Source organism: Cyprinodon variegatus, unplaced genomic scaffold (genome assembly GCF_000732505.1).
Source record: "Cyprinodon variegatus isolate N-32 unplaced genomic scaffold, C_variegatus-1.0 Scaffold19, whole genome shotgun sequence".
NCBI classification, from domain to species: Eukaryota; Metazoa; Chordata; class Actinopteri; order Cyprinodontiformes; family Cyprinodontidae; genus Cyprinodon; species Cyprinodon variegatus.
The window spans coordinates 2520232-2536509 of NW_015150472.1; the positions used below are offsets into that span (position 1 = coordinate 2520232).

Sequence of the window (16278 nt, forward strand, 5' to 3'; positions counted from 1 at the left end):
TTTTTTATTTTGTTCCCTCATTTAAAGAGTCACTTGCTTGTTCAGTTAATATCTACTGTGAGCAGCTCCCAGCAGCCATACGTACGTCTCTCATATTTATTGTGTACTAATTGATATTTCATGAACTAATAACTGGTTATTCTATCTGTACCAGAGGCGTATCAAGCCATGTTTTCCCGCCTGATATTATCTGCTGCGGTCATATTAGCTGCCAACCTGCAGCTCAGAGTTTGAGTCTGTAGGCCAGAGGTTCTCTGGATGCTTCTGACCTGGAAGCTGTGATGCCTCCATATCCCACAGCATCACTACTTTCTCCTGAGCTTCAACTGGCTGATGTAAATGTATAGAAGTTGACACTCTAGTCTCCTCTGAACTGGAAAAACTAAAATGTGACTCCCCATACTGAAAACTTGAGCTTTGTGACAATCCCGGGTTGACCTTAGTGAGGACTCTTTGGTTTTCATTTGAATGTTTAAGGAAAAACACAAAAGTGGAATTAATTCACCCTGTTTGCATTTTTAAGTTAGGCTGCATTATCTCAGAACTGTAGCTTCTAGATCCCACATTTCTTCCTTTTATCTAACACGTTTACCTCAGAAAACCTTAATGTATCACAGAAAAACCTTTTTCTGTTGAGTAAATGGTTAAAACAACCGTAAAGATATTCTCTCCTCTGAGTCGCTCCTACGTTCACGCTTTCTTTTCTCTGACTCCACACCACATCAGTGGGTATAAACCATCCACTGACATGAGTGGGCTGAGGATCAGTCGGCCAACCGAACTCTCAGCTCATGACATCAAAATGAACTGTTAAAGAAGCTCAGATCCACCTGCGTCGTCTTGAATTAAGCTGTGGGACGTCCACATTCAGTGTTTAGACAGTGACACATTAAGGTCCACCATGCAAACAGGATTGCCGTTTTACAGTGAAGCGGTGTGTGTGGAGCCAGGAGATAAGCGCAGAGGACTGAGCTTGCAGTTGGGGAGTCTAGCCAAGGATATTGACAAAACTCTGTGGGCTGCGAGGTGTGTGTGGCGGAGAGTCAGCGTGGGAACAACAGATGCACAGAGAAAAATAAATAAATAAATAAAATCAGACGCACACAGACAGAAAAGCGTGGGCGCATAAGCCAACACACCAAAGTAGACAAATAAAAAAAACAAATGGGAGGACAGTCACATTTATTGCATACGCAAGAATGAGTCAAGCTGGTGATGAAAACACGCAGAGACAGACAACAGCAACTTCTCTAATGGCCAGGGGAAAGTTCTACAGATGACACATTGAATATTCTAATGATGAGCTAAATAATAGTTTTGAAGAAGAGAATCACGCAGATGAAAACTAATTTCAGTCCCACTCTTTGGAGGTGACGCTAAAGGGGGGGGTGATTTGGAGGCTTCAATCCAAGTGCCAGAGAGGAGTCATAATGGGAGCGAATTGCCTCATCAGAAAGACGATGAGACGATGTGGCTGCACTTCATCAAAGAGGAACGTCGGAGCACTGAGGCGGTGCTTGGTTTCCACTGACAGACTGATGGATTGGTTTTAATATATTCCCGTATCAGGAGGATTCCCACAACAATGGAGAGATGGCGAGAAACAGAGGTGTTAAATATGATTACAGCCGAAGAGCAAAGGTAAAGGTCAAGTTACTCTAAAATGAAGAAACAAAAGTACCTTTGACTTATGTCCTGATCAGCAGCTCCATTTAAACCACGGGTAATCAAAGTAGGGCTTTAGACCAAGTGTTGCTCACAGATCGGCTAAAAAACCCCCCACTAATTACAGAAGTTTTATTTTACTACCTTTTTTAAAAAGGAAAAATAAGCTACAATGCAAAAAATTATACTTTAAGTAACCAAGTTTGATTTTTGTAGTTTATGAAATTATTCATCAACTAAAAAGGTTCAAAAGATTTTTCTAAAAAGTTGATTCTAATATTTTTTAAACCTGGCTCATAACAGTAAGCAGTTTGGAAGAAAAAGTGAGGAATATCCTGTTGCTATTTCTCAGAATAGATAAAAATGATAATATAATATAAAAAAATGGTGACGTGATAATTGTTAAATGAATTCTTCACCATGATATTAAACACCATATTATAACCTTTGGTCTAAGGCAATTTCCTATGAAAGAAATATAGTCTCATTGGAGTCATTTTTTTTTTTTAAACAATGACATTTTGTTGCCTGCAATTATGAACTTTAGTTTCTAATGTTTATTTAAACCTGACAGTAATTATTTCAGCTATAATAATCCTATCTATGGTTTGTAACTGTTTTATGAATTTCTTATTATAGATAGATGTAATTGTAAATTGTAATGTAATTTGTAATGTAATCTTTTGCTGCTGTCTTGGCCAGGACTCCCTTGAAAAAGAGATTGTTAATCTCAATTGGACTTTTCCTGGTTAAATAAAGGAATAAAAAGAAAATTAAAAAATCCCCTTGACCAAGGCTGGGTTCCTAAAAGATATGAAACAGACTTCAGCAAAAATTAAAACACTGTATTTCCATGTCGACTGAAGCGTATCGGTTCAAAAGTACGATGGGTGTCCAAACGTCCGCTCTAACCCCTAAATCCCTCAATCACTATATAGAATGGGGACCATATAGCTATATGGTGCACTTTATAGTGAACTCAGTTAACTGACCGTTCGGACAGATGATCACTACTTTTCGCTTCCTGTTGGTCACATAACTCTGCTTCCCTGCAAATGCCTGCACCAACTTTGTTGCAGCCATAGGCGACAGCGGGGCCGCTGTGAAAACAAATCCCATGATGCTTTGGGAGGAGAGCTCTCCTCACACAGCAATCCGAGATATATCTGCTCGTCTAGTGACCATGGATGATCACTACTTTTCATGGTCGGCTGTGGAAAATCTCGAGTCCAATACTTTTTCATCCACTAGACATTCGGACACACATCTAAAATGGCCTAACCACTATATATGTCCCTATATAGTAGTTAGGGCGGACATTCGGACCCAGCCACATTTTGCATAAAGCACTTGTGGGTCAGGTGATCAAATGAGCTTATCTGATTGGCTTAAAGCTGTGGGCTTGCTTTGGCTTAAGTGATCATAGAAGGTCTAGATGTTTGGAGATAAAATCTATTCAACTGAATATCTGCTGTTGAATTTAAACTAAAAACAAAAAAAGAAAACAAAAATTCATTATAATAAATTGAATGTGCAATAAAGGTTTAATGATTCTAATGAGAATAAACTATCATTTCCAAACTTTCTTAAAAACTGTGGGACAAAAACATCGAATTGAACAAGTACACATGTTGCAAATTTATCACTGTATAGAAAAATGTAGAAAATACATATTTTTTTACTTTAGCATAAATATTAAACCTTTTGATTATTCTAATTTATTGAGTTGCACCTGCTTTTCTCTGACTTCTACCTCTTTCCTTTTCTTCATTATAAAAATGCAATGTGTAACACAAACCAAAAAATAACATAAAATCAGTGAAAGGTTAGCTCAAGAAGGACAAAATGAAGGTTTCAGACCCAAACAGAACCTGAGAAGCATGACTGTTAGAAATAGGAGGGAAATATTGCAAAGACCTGAAAGAAGCTGAGAGATGCTTCACTTGATCATCAACTGAACTGACAAGTTCTCAGCTAATAATATTCCAGCAGCATAGATATGAAGACCTATTTCCTGACTGTCAAACTGTGTTATCTGTGATGTTTATAAGATCAAAAAGTGGGAACGTGTTTTAGGAGAGCTTTTTAAGAGCAAGGTAACTTTGGCTTCACTCTGTGCCATTAAATAAAACAGGCAGCTGTTGGATTCTCAAATGACTTAACTGTTAGAGAGAAACTTAAAAAAATCTTTCATGACTTCACTCGCTTACTGCAAACCAATTTATCTGGAAAAAAAAAAAGGCACAGGTGGCACCATTTGAGAAAATAAAAGTTTAGCTACTGGTTGAAAGAGAAACTGTGAATGACCTTTAAGAGGCCAAGAGAAATGCAAACATTTGTACTTTCACAGTGCTGTAAATAGATCCAGGATTATAGGAATAATAAAACCCGATGTGAAAACATATTATACAAACAGGTTATATGATTACTTGAAGTGACAAGGTTAATTTTTAGTTATTTAAATGTCAGTAAACACCTTTCTTTTCCAAAAACATGAAGCCGCGCATCAACAGTTTAATATTTCTTAATAAAAAACAACATTTCCAGAGAGATGTCCTATTTTTTTCTCGCAACTGTACTGAAGAAGCTAAAAAATGAGAGCTGTCAATCTTCTCATTTGTCTCCCAGCAGGAGGGCGAGCGAGTATCTATGAGGATGTCAAACTGTCCTTTAAAGTGGTTTTGTTTCAGCGAACATCTGGAGAATCCATCCACCTCTATGGAACAGCCTGCAAAAAGCATTAGGGAGGTCCGCTCGCATTAAGTTTGAGTGAATATATAAGCCCATATGTCAGCCCAGCAGGGCGGCCCGCCACACTGTCTATATGAATGCATGTAATCTAGATTTATACCAAAGGGCAGCACGGTTCCAGTGCTCCTCTGTGCAACTTTGATTCATGCGAGAACATTACCTTGGTGTCCAAACGCTGGAGGTAGGAACAGATGTACTCGATGCTGGCTCCAAACGGGTGGACGTGCAGGAAGGTTGAGATGATCCCTGAGGTAAGAAAAATAATTATTAGTCATGCAAAGATGTTAACTTCCAGCTTCGTTCAACCATTAAACATTGACAAATCACCAGAGGACGTTCACAGCAGCAGCTTTCCAACCCTGCGCCGGAGGAGGACCGGCTTTAAGCGACTTCTTCCCAGAGTCCCATTACTGTTAAAAGCCTCTTGTATGTTGTCGCTCCAGATTAGAAAGAGAGTTTAATGATGCCTTTGATGCTGTTGTCTCTGATCAAAGCCGCACGCTCCCCAAGCACAAACAAACCATCTGCCATCAGCTCGCAGAGGAAGACCAGAGGAGAGCAAGTCCTCCGTCTACGCTCACTAACCACTGATGGAGCTGCAACACTCCTTAGATCCACACAGCCTCTGCCTGAGCAAAAAACAAAACTCTCATTTGGAGCTTTTAGAAAGGGAAAATGCTTCACCAAGACTTTATTTTAGTCACCTGCAGGACGTTAATCAGTACTCGAACACAAACAACGCACTGGAGATGTTCAGATGAACTGGAGCGTAACGGGGCACTCTGATAGAACCTAAATCTATCTGCATGCATATCATAGAAACATCAATAAAGATGCTCTGTAACTCTAAACAGACCCTAAGTTTGAATGCATGCTTTCTGTAGATTACCAGCATGCCTCAGCTGCACAGTGGGCTTATCTTTTGTTTAAATTGATAGATTAAAATATGAATGATTGTTGCTATCTTCAAGAAATTAACAGAAACGGCATGTGTTCGTTCTTTTTTTGTGCTGCAGCATCTTCAGTCTGGTAACTCTACTCAACCATAAAGCAGCATCTGCAGCTTAGTCTCTGACAGCAGGCATTCTGTCAACTAAACATAAACTGTGTAAATACAACATAGCCTGCAGCAAAGACTAGAATTACTCCAAATACTAAACTTCAACACTTGTGTACTGGAATATAAAATAGTGATAATGCATGTTTTCTGACAGACATAGATATTTTTCCTCCCTCTGCTTTTTTTTTTTTTTTTTTACCTTTTATTATCCCCTCATAGCTCCATATGGCATAACAAATTGCTTAGGAAAAATAATACATGTAAATATCTTATTTAGTGGTGTATCATTGTAGACAGTGGCTGTTCGTTTTACTTGTCCTTGATTTGAGTATGACTCAATTAATTTAATGACCATAATTAGGAAGGCAAGCATCTGTCTAATGTGTCACAGTCGGTTCTGTATGTCAGAGTTAAACTGAGCTACAAGGGTTTAGAAACATCACAGGATAAAGTCCTCTGCCAAAGGATTGTCACACCTCTTTATTTGGAAATTATGAGCTAGACCAGCACTAAACTAAAGGAAAATGATGCATAACATTTCAACTTTTCAAAATGAAAACATATCCAGCAGTGCAGATGTACACAGCTCCAGAGTCAAGGCTTTGCAAAACCAGCCTTTGTTGTAATTACAGCTGCAAGTTTTTTTAGGGTTCATTGCCAGTTTTGCAAATTCAGTGTGAAATTGGTAGCTTGTTCAGGTAGATGTTTAAACTGTGCTTGAAATGCGACATAAAGTTAAAACATGTATCACTTTTGTTGCTGCCGCGCTGCTCTAAAGCCAAACAGCAAGGGTTTAATTGATTGGTTAAATAGAGGAGAGCTCGCTATAAACTGCAGTCTGAAAAAAAACCTTCAGCATGGAGCAAAAGATCATTTTAGATGAGCACAACTTGCCTATATTAGATGATTTTAGTCACTTTCAGAACAAAATGTTCCGTCTTAGATTGCTTTGAAAACGTCAAAATCTGTCAAACTTCGCAATCAATCAAATTTCATGGAGATAAGAGACCTGAAAGCATGATTGGTGATGTGTAGGGCATCAGCCCGCTGATGATGACTGTCATTTTTGTCACTCCCTGTGTTTTGATCCCATCAGGCTGCCCAATTTTAACACAGGACGCTTTGATCTGCTCCATTGCACTTTAGCTCCAGAGCAATGAAAGAATGGAGCAGATTTAAGGTAAACCATCTCTAGAATGCCCTGGATTTTAAAAAGAGGAAAATATAAACACCATACAATGCATGATATATTTGAATGTTAGTTGTTTGATCAAAATAAAAAGACACCTGCATTAAAGAATTTGTTTTGCAGACTGAATGAGCCAATAAACTGACTATTGAAAATAAGGTCAGTGTGAAAAAGAGCCAACAGTGTAAAGGACTTCAGCTTACCAACAAGCAAGGCTTCCCTCTCTGAGTGAATGGGGCTTGTTGAGTTCTTCTCTGTGGGACCTCTCTTCTCCTGGCTGCAGGAAAGTGTGGCATCCTGCAAACATATACATCAGCCATTAGCCACCGGCGTTAACATTAGGGCTAAAGAATCATAAAGAACTACATTCAAGTCTACATTTACTTATTATGTATGTCAGATAGACTATGAATGTATTCAATATTTATTTAGGAATCTTTTTTTTTAAGTAGGTGGACAAGCTTGAATTTATTGCGTTTCTGATACACATATCAAAGTGGTCAAACCCACACATACAGGAAATCTCTGGAGTGCTTTATGTTCTTTAAAAATAAGACCATCATAAATTATTTCAAAACATTTTTTTCCACATATAGTAAACCACAAAAATAAAATAAATAAAAATCTAAACTTGCTGCAATAATGTAGTTGCATAAATGTGAACACCTTGTAACTAATTCATATTTGGAGCACTGTGATTCACTTATATTCAATCTTGATTGTTAGAAATCTGGCAGCATCCATCATCTCTATTTAACAGCCTTGTAAAGGTTCTCCAAATCTATGAGTTAAAATTTTTTAAAATGTTTTGTGAACTTACAAATATTGTGCCAAAGTTCTGGAATTTTGTTTGGCTAATTCAAAATAATAGATTTTCCTCAGAAGAAACAAATATTTAGATGATTATTTGCTTAACTGGACTCACACTGATGCTGAAAACTGAGACACGTCTTTACTTTCATCATTTTAGCAGAAACTTGAAGATTTAGGCTCAAAACTGACATGATTTTGGATTAATAATACAAACACCTGTTCCAGCAGAAACTCCAGTTCCATCTAAATAAAAGACGCCTGAATGGTCATTCTGACAGCTCCATGTGTTACTGTGCTTATTTGACAAACAGGAAATTTGAATTTGTTGCCCTGAAGGAACTGCTCTCCTCCTCCTAGTTGAGTGGTGAAAAATTAGAGCTCAATTTTAAAAACATCAGCCCCAAACTAGAAGTTTTGGATCTTTATTCTTTTATACCACCCAACTATAAGTATATATTCTCTTACACCATCAAAAACTTTCCATCACCAGCTGGGTTTCAACCCTGTCACAAACTTAAAACGTCGCCTTAAAGATGGACTTAAATCTAACCGTATGCCACACACACTAAATGCCTGTCACTAACCCATCTGTATAGGAAGCACCATCCATACCATCCATTTGCACATGTCTGAGGTGCTTTTCCTCAAACTATCAAATAATGCTGAATTACATCTTAGAAAAAAACATTCATTGCTTTTTTAAAGAGAATCAGATGCATTTTCTCCATTATATTGCTTGTCTGACATCATGTTCAGACCAGTATGACTACACCGTGTTTACCTCTATTTTAGTTGCGTCATTCTTTACATTATGTACTATATACTATAAAGGTGCAACAAAATGCAAATATAAAACCCCAAATTAATACAATTATTAACTGATCTAAAGCGAAAAATATTAGCTGCCCACAGTAGGAGGATCCCATGTCGGGGACAGTGGGAGTACAGCTGAGCCTCAAAAAAGTCGCAATTAATATTTTTTACAAATTCAACTTTGGTTTGTTTTTATTATTAGGAAGAAAAAAAATATTTTCTTTTTTCATAAAGCTGCACAAATGAGCTGATGGTACTGATGACTGTGAAGTGAAGTCGAGGTAGCATCATTCTGAAGGTAACATCAAATGAAAAGCTGCACAGTTTATATTTAGTGCTTTAAACAAAAACCCCAAACCAGCATTAAAACTGGCTTTAGAGTTGAATAAACACCTGTACTGACCCTGATAAAAAATATATAGAACATTTATGGATCCAACTTAAAAGCAGAGTCATCGAACCAATCAATAAGCCCTTTTATTACTAATGGCTACTAATGTAGCCAAAGGGATAAAGAAAGATTAAGAATTATGGTAGGATCTTCCTCAGGGTGACAACAAATGTGACTTTCAAACAACTTGCTTACAAACATTCATCCTAAATTATGTTGGATGAATCAAGTTTCACTTATTACACACGCAAAAATGACAGAGTGAAAATATGACATTGCTCAAAGGCTTTATTAGAAGTATAGTGGAGGATTTTCGCAAATTTTTTAAAAGACAGCCCTCTCCACATACACAACCCTGTACCCGCTCGTGAGAGGGAACACCTACTAAATGCGTGGGAGAGCGTGCACAAGTACATTTCTCCTCGTGCACGCTCTGTTTAAAAGTTGCTTTTTGCATCGTTCATAAAAGCTTACTTCTCAAAAGATTTTTAATTTTTCCACTACGTCAGACTCCCCACCGGTAAGTAAAAATGGGGGCGAGCACATAGGATGGCCTTTTGTAAACATATCATTAGATTGATTGACAGTTAGGAGGAACACTTATTTAGATGCTCCACATGGAACAAGAACATCCTCCACTATACCTTTAATGTTTTAAAATAACAGATGTTGATAGCTGTGGGCAGGAATCACCTTCTGTAGCGGTCTGTTTTGCATAATAATATTTTCATGCCACTAATGAATGTATGTAAACCTCTGACTGTATATATGAGAAGAATACGCCAGAAAATTACACCAGATCAACAGATTTATCCTAAAAAACAATGAAGATTCAAATGGAGTTTAGGAGGATCATCAGACATCAGCTACTGTATATTTCTAGCTGAGTGAAAGATGTCAAACTACTTAAAGATAAGCTTTAAGAATGCAAACAGCGGCACAGCGAAGAGAATTGAAAGGTAAATGATTAAACAGTTTGCTCAAGATCTCTGACAGATGGCGCAGAAAAGGCAGAGGAGTTAATATCTGTTTATTGTCCAACATATTAGTGTGTGTAATGTTTCCACTTATGCTGTGGGATGCCTGGTGGCCCTGTTTAGTTTTTAATCTATTCATCACACACTGTTAGGAGACACCGGTGTGTGGGAGTGCAGACACATGTGCGAGGTATTTTAGTGTTTATGGCTCCTTTATTTCCAATCTTGGATGTCTCTGGGTGATTAATTCAATGACAAGTGTAGTTACACCAAGTTAAACCACTTTAGGCTCAAATTATCTGTTATGTCAGTGGAGGAAGTTAAAGAAACAGGAGATAAGTAGAGAGATGGCAAACATAAAATCATGTTAAAATCCTACGGGGTAAGAAGAGTTCTTAAAGTTTTCCACTTACAGCGGTCTGATTGTCGCTGTCCTCACTGCATCCATCACCAGGCTTCGACATCTCCAGCTACAACACATGAAGAAGCACACATGAATGGACTCCCACATTCAAGCATTGCTTACTAGAAAAGTACAGTTCAGAAAAATAGTGGATTTTGAACAAACAAGCGAGGCTGAATCACTTAGCTCCATATGGAGACAATAACTAATCTGAGTCACAACTGGGACAAATGAGTAATATGATAATGATGCAACAGTTTTTAAACTGATTTCCAGAATGGATGCATTCTAATTAATTCAACCAACAAATAATCCAATTGGTCAGTGAGCAGAAAATATATCCACATCAGAATACCTGATCCATGTGCTCTGACTGGTGGCTAGCTGGCCAGAAATGTATTAATCCGACACCTTTTCCAGTCAGTGAACGCACCATATCAAGGCTGACAACCCTTTTTAGTCCAAATGCAATGAGGAAGGGAAGACAGTGTAGCTCTAAACAGTATCAGTGGCAATTTTCAAAGATAAATGTAAGAAATAGAACTATTCCCAGTGAACGTGACAAAATATACTGTAAGAGCAGGAGAGAGGACAAGCTAGGAGGAACAGTGAAAGCTTAAGCAAAGTTACTCTGCTTTGTTATTTTGAGTTTTAAGCATTGACAGCTTAAATTGACGGTTTAAATTCCTCTTGTAGAGGGATTTCTTTTGCCCAAAATCGGTGTCACAAAGTCACAAGTTTACCAATAAGGGAAAAGAAAAATGGCCACGTAATCCCTAATGGTGTCTCTAGTTACTAAATAAGGGAAAGTCAGATAATTGCTTAAAATACTAAAGAACGTTAGAATACATAAAAATAGAATAGGGACTTTATGTTTTGGATCTTGTTTTGTCTAAGATTAAGGTTATATTTTAACCCCCAAACAACCAAATAATGTTCACCTCTGCTTTCATCTTAATTAGTGACAGATTGAAGAAGGGAGCAGCATCTTTATTTTGTTACGTTTTAATTAATTAAAATGAAGTGATGAACCAAAACAGCTTTTATTTAACCATTTTAACTGTTGCTTCAACTCTTAGTTCTGATCTACTCTGAATGACTGTATGTTAGAGTAATGATCACTAATGACTTGATGTTTTATTCTAGACTTGATCAACTAGTAGCCCATACATTGTTAGCTGTAGCTTCATGCTCCTTATTTATAAGTCAAGCTAAGATGACTGAAATGCTTGGCAAGTTAGATTTTTTACAAATGTTTGTGTCCTTAAATTTTAGCCAGGATCCAACCATAAACCATTTTTTTGTAGCAGCATGATTTCAGATCTGTCCATATTGAACCGGTTTGCAGCATGTGGCTACGGTGCTTACGATGAGTCACCGCTGTTCTCCCTTTTGCAGGATAAGGGCAGACGCGTATATTCTGATGGACAAACAGGGAGCTGTTAGACGTGGTCACCCTGAACCACAACAGCACATTCAGCTTTATGAGAGAGCTCCTCAGAGGCTCAGAAAGCTGCTTTCCTCAGAGTTAAAGTATATTGTAGATTATATCTTTGGGTAAAAGGGATAAGAATAAAAATGCTCACGATAAAGTAACCCTAATTACACCCTTCATCAATTCTAGTTTCCCTCAAAAGGCACAAAAAATATTTACTGAGAACATTGAAATGTAACTTATGCTGCTGAGGCACCATAACTGTGTGTTTTTGGACTTATTATATCAGTCACTCACATTGCTGTGGAGGGATTTTTACTTTTTCTTTTTAAGAGAAAATGTGTTTAATTTTGCAGCTGGTTTGTAGTCTTCATTTCTATCTTGGTTCCACAACAGCATTTTAATAAAGTAGAGATCTGGTGGCTCATGTAAAAAGCTTCTGCGTCCAAAAAAACATGCAGTGCAATGTTTAACTCAAAAGTCAGGATGTATTAAAATTGATTTTGTGCAAATGTGTGCAGCAGTGAGCAGCTAGAGTGAGAAATTGAAGCAGTCTGCAAACTTTTTAAATCCACAATCACAAAGCACTAAAACCTAACCAATCAAAATAAACATGAACCTATTCAGTTTATTCAGACTGAAGGAGAATGGATCTGATGTTTTTAGATGAGTTTGAGCTTTTCTTTATACAGCACAGTAACAAACTGAAAAACCTGTTTAGGTTGTGTAAATATGCATTCAGTGGAAGAATGCGGGGCGGGGCAGTTCACAGTTCCTGCTAGCTTTTGATACATGATGATGGATGGATGGATGGATGGATGGATGGATGGATGGATGGATGGAAGGAAAAATGGAAGGAAGTAAGGAAGGAAGGATGGATGGATGGATGAAAGAACGGACGGCTCATTAGCTAGTTTGGATCGTCCAGCTCAAATAGGGGCACTAATCGCCCAAAAAACAAACGAAATCTAACTACCCCTCGGTGTAACAGGGTTTATTTTAGAACACTCCAGTTAAGAACTTGTGCATTTAACCGTCCCTCTGAGCCGCCCCCATAACAGCCGTATACTACTCTTTATGACTACTGGATATATATAAAATTTCCTCAAATGTGTTAAAATAGAAACACATCAAATCCCTATTTAATTGGAAGAACCATTTCCTAAATAGACTCAGAGCCATAAATGCACTAATATTATTATGGGAGCAGATCTATAAATGTTGCCTCTGCTTTTATGAAATGGAAAGTATGTCAATTGCTAAGCTTTGCTCATATTTGTCTAATTGGGATTCCTTCATAGCTTTTTTAATATGGTAATTTCAACCATTCTAAACAATAGTCGCATAGAGACACAACCATGAAGGCTTGCCTATGTATTTTTCTCAATTTATCTTTTCTTTTTCTTTGGGTGGGGGTGTCGAATAGTTGAAAATATTAATTGTATTGTACTTTGCTCGATTGTGTGGTTTCTTTGTTCCTAATAAATCTTTCTGAGGTGTGTTGACACATCCAGTGTCTTTCTGTGATTGTCTATCATTGACGCCACAGCAGTGGAGGCCCTTCGGCTATTTATAGTACTTTACATATTAATATCTAGGCGTGTTTCAAGCAGTTTCTCCAGCTGTGTTTGATTTTATGCAAACTGGGATGTAGAGAGGAAAGACATGCATTTGAAAATTCTCCCTGCTGCTGCACATGAGGCCACAGACCTCTGGGTCTTTGGACCCACACCTTTTTCTCCTCAGTCATTCTGCTGCAGAATCATAGCTGGAATGGGTCCTTATTTCTGTTGATGATCCAGTTTGGTTCAGAACCTGTGGGTGTAACATAAACCCCAATCATCACCCCTCCGCCCCTTTGCTTGACAGATGATATAAGGCGTTTGTGTTAATGTGCTGTTTTTAGCTACGACGCATTATGGCGAAATATCTTTAGTTTGGTCCCATTGTACAGTCCTTAACCTTAACAGTTCCCATGCAAACTGAAGCTATGTTTCCATGCAGGTAAATTCCTTGATCAACTTAAAAGATAGAATCCAAATACACTCTTTATATGAGCTTAAACCCAAATAATCAACTATGAAGTGCTTTTAGTTGCACCAGTCTTTATTTAGCACAGATCCCTCTGACATAGGGTTGTCATAGTTCCCCAAAACAACTTCCAAATGATCTGAATCCCATCATAATATTCTGATTGGCGTGATTACATCGCGCTTCTTTATTCCAAATACTTACGTCCATGCAAACATACCTTAAGACAAGAAAAAAAAAAATAGTGGATGAAATTAATCACGGTTTTTTAAGCTAAGCATCACAGAGACCGACTTTTGAGCGAATTGTTCTTCCTCTTAAGATTAGGAGCTGTCCAAAATATGTTTAACATCTAAACGATCTTTCTTACTGTAGAGTGATGGCTATAGATTGGAAAAGGCATTCTTAAATGTGCCTCCCGTGATGAGTAGATAGAATCGATAGCTTCTGTTTGTTTTTTTCTCACGTATTTACGCCTTCCTATGGTCCAAATACATACAGATGTAAAAGACTCCTTTTTTTAATGGTCCAAATACATACAGATTCCTTTTTTTAATGGTTATTAATTCAGTTGTGTTCTTATGGTAACTTTAAGTTGTATTAAAACATGCTATATCCATTATGCCCTGATACTGCATGTAATCAAAGGTTCACCTCAAAGGAAGAAAGAAAAAATCCGCATGATTCAATTTTTCAGACTGAAGCCTTTCATTTCAATGGAATCAAATCCTAGAAGTGAATGAAAGGCTCGTTTGATCAGAGCGAACACAACATCAGATAAATCAAACACGAAACTGTCAATAGCAGCAGTAAAATATGATAAAAACTGATGAAAAAAGTTTGTTTAGACCGTAATAATAAGAAGGTTAATCTCTCGGATGACCTGCAGTCAAGTCGCAGGAGTAATGTGCGCCGACAGCTTGGGGACGGCGGGGACACTGCACCAATGAAAGAGGATTGAGGTCGTAAAGAAATATTCTCAACGTGACAAATCATCCCACAGTCTGTGCTAATCTTCAGAGAAACCCAAACCCTAAAATTGATTTGTCTTTTAGCCTGTAATGAGACTGTCTTTCAAGATTCCAGTTTGCCAGCACGCAGGGCTTTTAATTAGCATATTTCCCTTCAGCTCACAGTGGCGAGGACACATTTCTTATACAACTCATCACCATTAACAAACTATTGACAAGCGTCCCTCTGAAGATGGAGTCTGCCACAGATTGAGCTCTGGGTTGTAGAAAACCCACCAGCCAGCTCATGGCGGTAGCCCTCAGGAGCTGCGAGGGCCCTTAGTTTGTATTATTAGCTTAAGAGGTGATTTTAGTGAGGCTCATTATAATGACAGCCATTGCTCTCATTAAGCAGAGCCGGAGGGAACATTAACAAACAAATAGCATATCACTGAGGATGGGGGACAACACCTGAAACATTAGTAAACACAATAGAGCAGCTGGAGAAAAGTGACCCCTGACATTTAAAATGGTTTTTAAGGGTATTTAGCATTGCAGTAGGGAAGTTTAAATAGTAAATCAGTATCTTAACATAAGCAACACTGACAGTGATGAAATAATGAAGATTTGTCATTATGTTATAGTTCGTGCTTCCAAAACAGCCCTGAGATTAAACTCTACTGTTAGTCTGTCCGTAGTGTCTGCCGAAGCTGAACGCCTCACTGCTTAGGATGTCAGCTGTCCACATACATACTAAGAACTAGCAGCATGTCTTTTTAAGCAATGTTTTTAATCCAGTAAAATCAAACAGTAAAATCAAAATCACTTTAAATCAGTGTTTTTCTTTTTTTGTTTCCTTCCGACTATAATGCAGCTATTTTGTGAGGTAGATTTACACTAGAATAAACTGGGCTGATTACTGCAGTGGAAACACTAATACAGCCCAGAAAACTGCTCTGGATAATAGAAAAGGGACCATATTTTCCATACATTTTGCTCAATGTTATCAATTAGTTATTTTAGCACTAAGCTGTGTGTCATCTGAGAGAAAAGATTTTGTTTCTATTCAGAACAAAGTGTAAATGTGTGCTAGTGACATGCTTCTGCTAAAGTGCACAAAAACCACATTTTAAACAGTCCTTTAGAAATAAGAGTTGAATGAGTTACAAAAAAAATATTAAAAATAAGCAGAAACTGATGAAAAAAAAGAAACAAAAACTGCAAACAAACCTCAAGGGCCATCAGAGAGCCTAGGAAATATTTAGTGAAAAATATCTTAATAGAGAACCCTACCAATGATCAAACAGAGCACTTTTCCTCCTACACAAAAACCTTCCTTAGAATGGCTCTTTAAACCAAATTAAGTGGATTTTGAATTCTATTTTACATTTTTTTCTTGGTTTGAAGCATACAGTTCTGTAGGAAGAGAACCCAGGGATCCAGGTTCCATAAGTTAGTGATCTCCTTCAGGTTCATGTCCAGATTTATTGATTTATTCTCTATCTGTTACGTACAAATCTAAAATTATTAGTGTAAGAAACAACTTTGTTAGATAAGTAATGAAGACAAATCAATTATGATGCTTCAAAGTAACAAGCCTGGACAGAAGCACATTTATAAAAACATTACATACAATATATATATATATATAAATCTCAACCATCTCATGAAGAAAATTCTTATTAAAAAGCCTGAATAAGAAAATAGAGCTTAAAGGAATAGTACACCCAAAACATGATTAGCCTTCATTTTCTACTCACCCCCATGCTGAACAACACTCTGGAGTACTTTTTTGATATC

The 16278-nt window shown here is 37.5% G+C and overlaps 1 protein-coding gene across 1 annotated transcript in view; it reads right to left on the reverse strand.

Moving 5' to 3' along the window:
• The window catches only part of LOC107093408 (ecto-NOX disulfide-thiol exchanger 2-like), a 49940-nt gene that overhangs the window by 3802 nt on the left and 29860 nt on the right, over positions 1-16278 (reverse strand). Inside the window, exons 9-11 of the mRNA XM_015388451.1 lie at positions 10073-10129; positions 6869-6962; positions 4577-4662 (exon numbers count right to left, since the gene is read on the reverse strand). Coding sequence (XP_015243937.1) covers positions 4577-4662; positions 6869-6962; positions 10073-10129 — 237 coding nt within the window. The remainder of the gene's footprint in view (positions 1-4576; positions 4663-6868; positions 6963-10072; positions 10130-16278) is intronic.